The sequence below is a fragment of the Sphaeroforma arctica genome, assembly GCF_001186125.1.
Source record: "Sphaeroforma arctica JP610 unplaced genomic scaffold supercont1.12224, whole genome shotgun sequence".
NCBI lineage: Eukaryota > Ichthyosporea > Ichthyophonida > Sphaeroforma > Sphaeroforma arctica.
In genome coordinates, this window is record NW_014028334.1 from 1 (window position 1) to 751 (window position 751).

The following is a 751-nucleotide window of genomic DNA, read 5'->3' on the forward strand; positions in this document are numbered from 1 at the left end:
AATAACATATAAATATATACCTATATATATATATATATATATATATATATTTATTAGTGCCATGTGACATGTGACCAGTACACTTGTCTGTCGTTGCTATCCTTGTACATTGTACAACAATTATATATACGGCAGTCGTTGATGGTCGAACTTTACGAATGTTTTTTTGGACCGACGAGACTTTTTCCATGGATCTTCAAACTTTGAGAAACTTATTTCAATATTGTTAAAACACTTGAAATTACGTCAAACTCCCACAATAGTACACTTGGATTGATATCATTGTTAACGCACTTCCATATAGATACGACACTTGCTGTCATTATTTGCTCACACCCATATAGCTTATACTCTTGAAATATAAATCGTTGTCTGCTTTTACTCCACTATACTGAACCCCTACTGTAAATCCGAACAGGAATGGTAATGAGCCATGGGTGAACTTGAATCGGTTCTTTGCAGAGCCTGATCGTATCCCTTACCGAGACACTCCAGGCGACGAAGAAGACGATTATGTAGTGTTTGTCACCATGGTGCGGGTCAAACTGGAGATCGCATTGCAGGAGAGCAGCATGTTGTTGAATCCGGAGCTATCCTTCCGAGAACGGTCGGACGCTGTCAGGTAGGGACTATGGAGGGCAATGTACCAAGTAGCAACTCTAGTATGCGAAGTGAAGGCTCAAATGGGTCGTTTTTTAGGAGTTAGAGTATGATAGACAGAGTGAGAAACGGAAGTATGTGGTCTGATATG

General features: G+C 39.7%; 1 protein-coding gene across 1 annotated transcript; it reads left to right on the forward strand.

Moving 5' to 3' along the window:
- Window positions 1-418: 418 nt before the first annotated feature.
- Window positions 419-626, forward strand: SARC_17818 (hypothetical protein; the record flags this gene model as incomplete). The annotated part of the gene is made up of 1 exon (XM_014288097.1): window positions 419-626. A coding segment is annotated over one exon (208 nt), but the record flags the coding sequence as incomplete, so codon positions are not given.
- Between the last annotated feature and the right edge of the window lie 125 nt (window positions 627-751).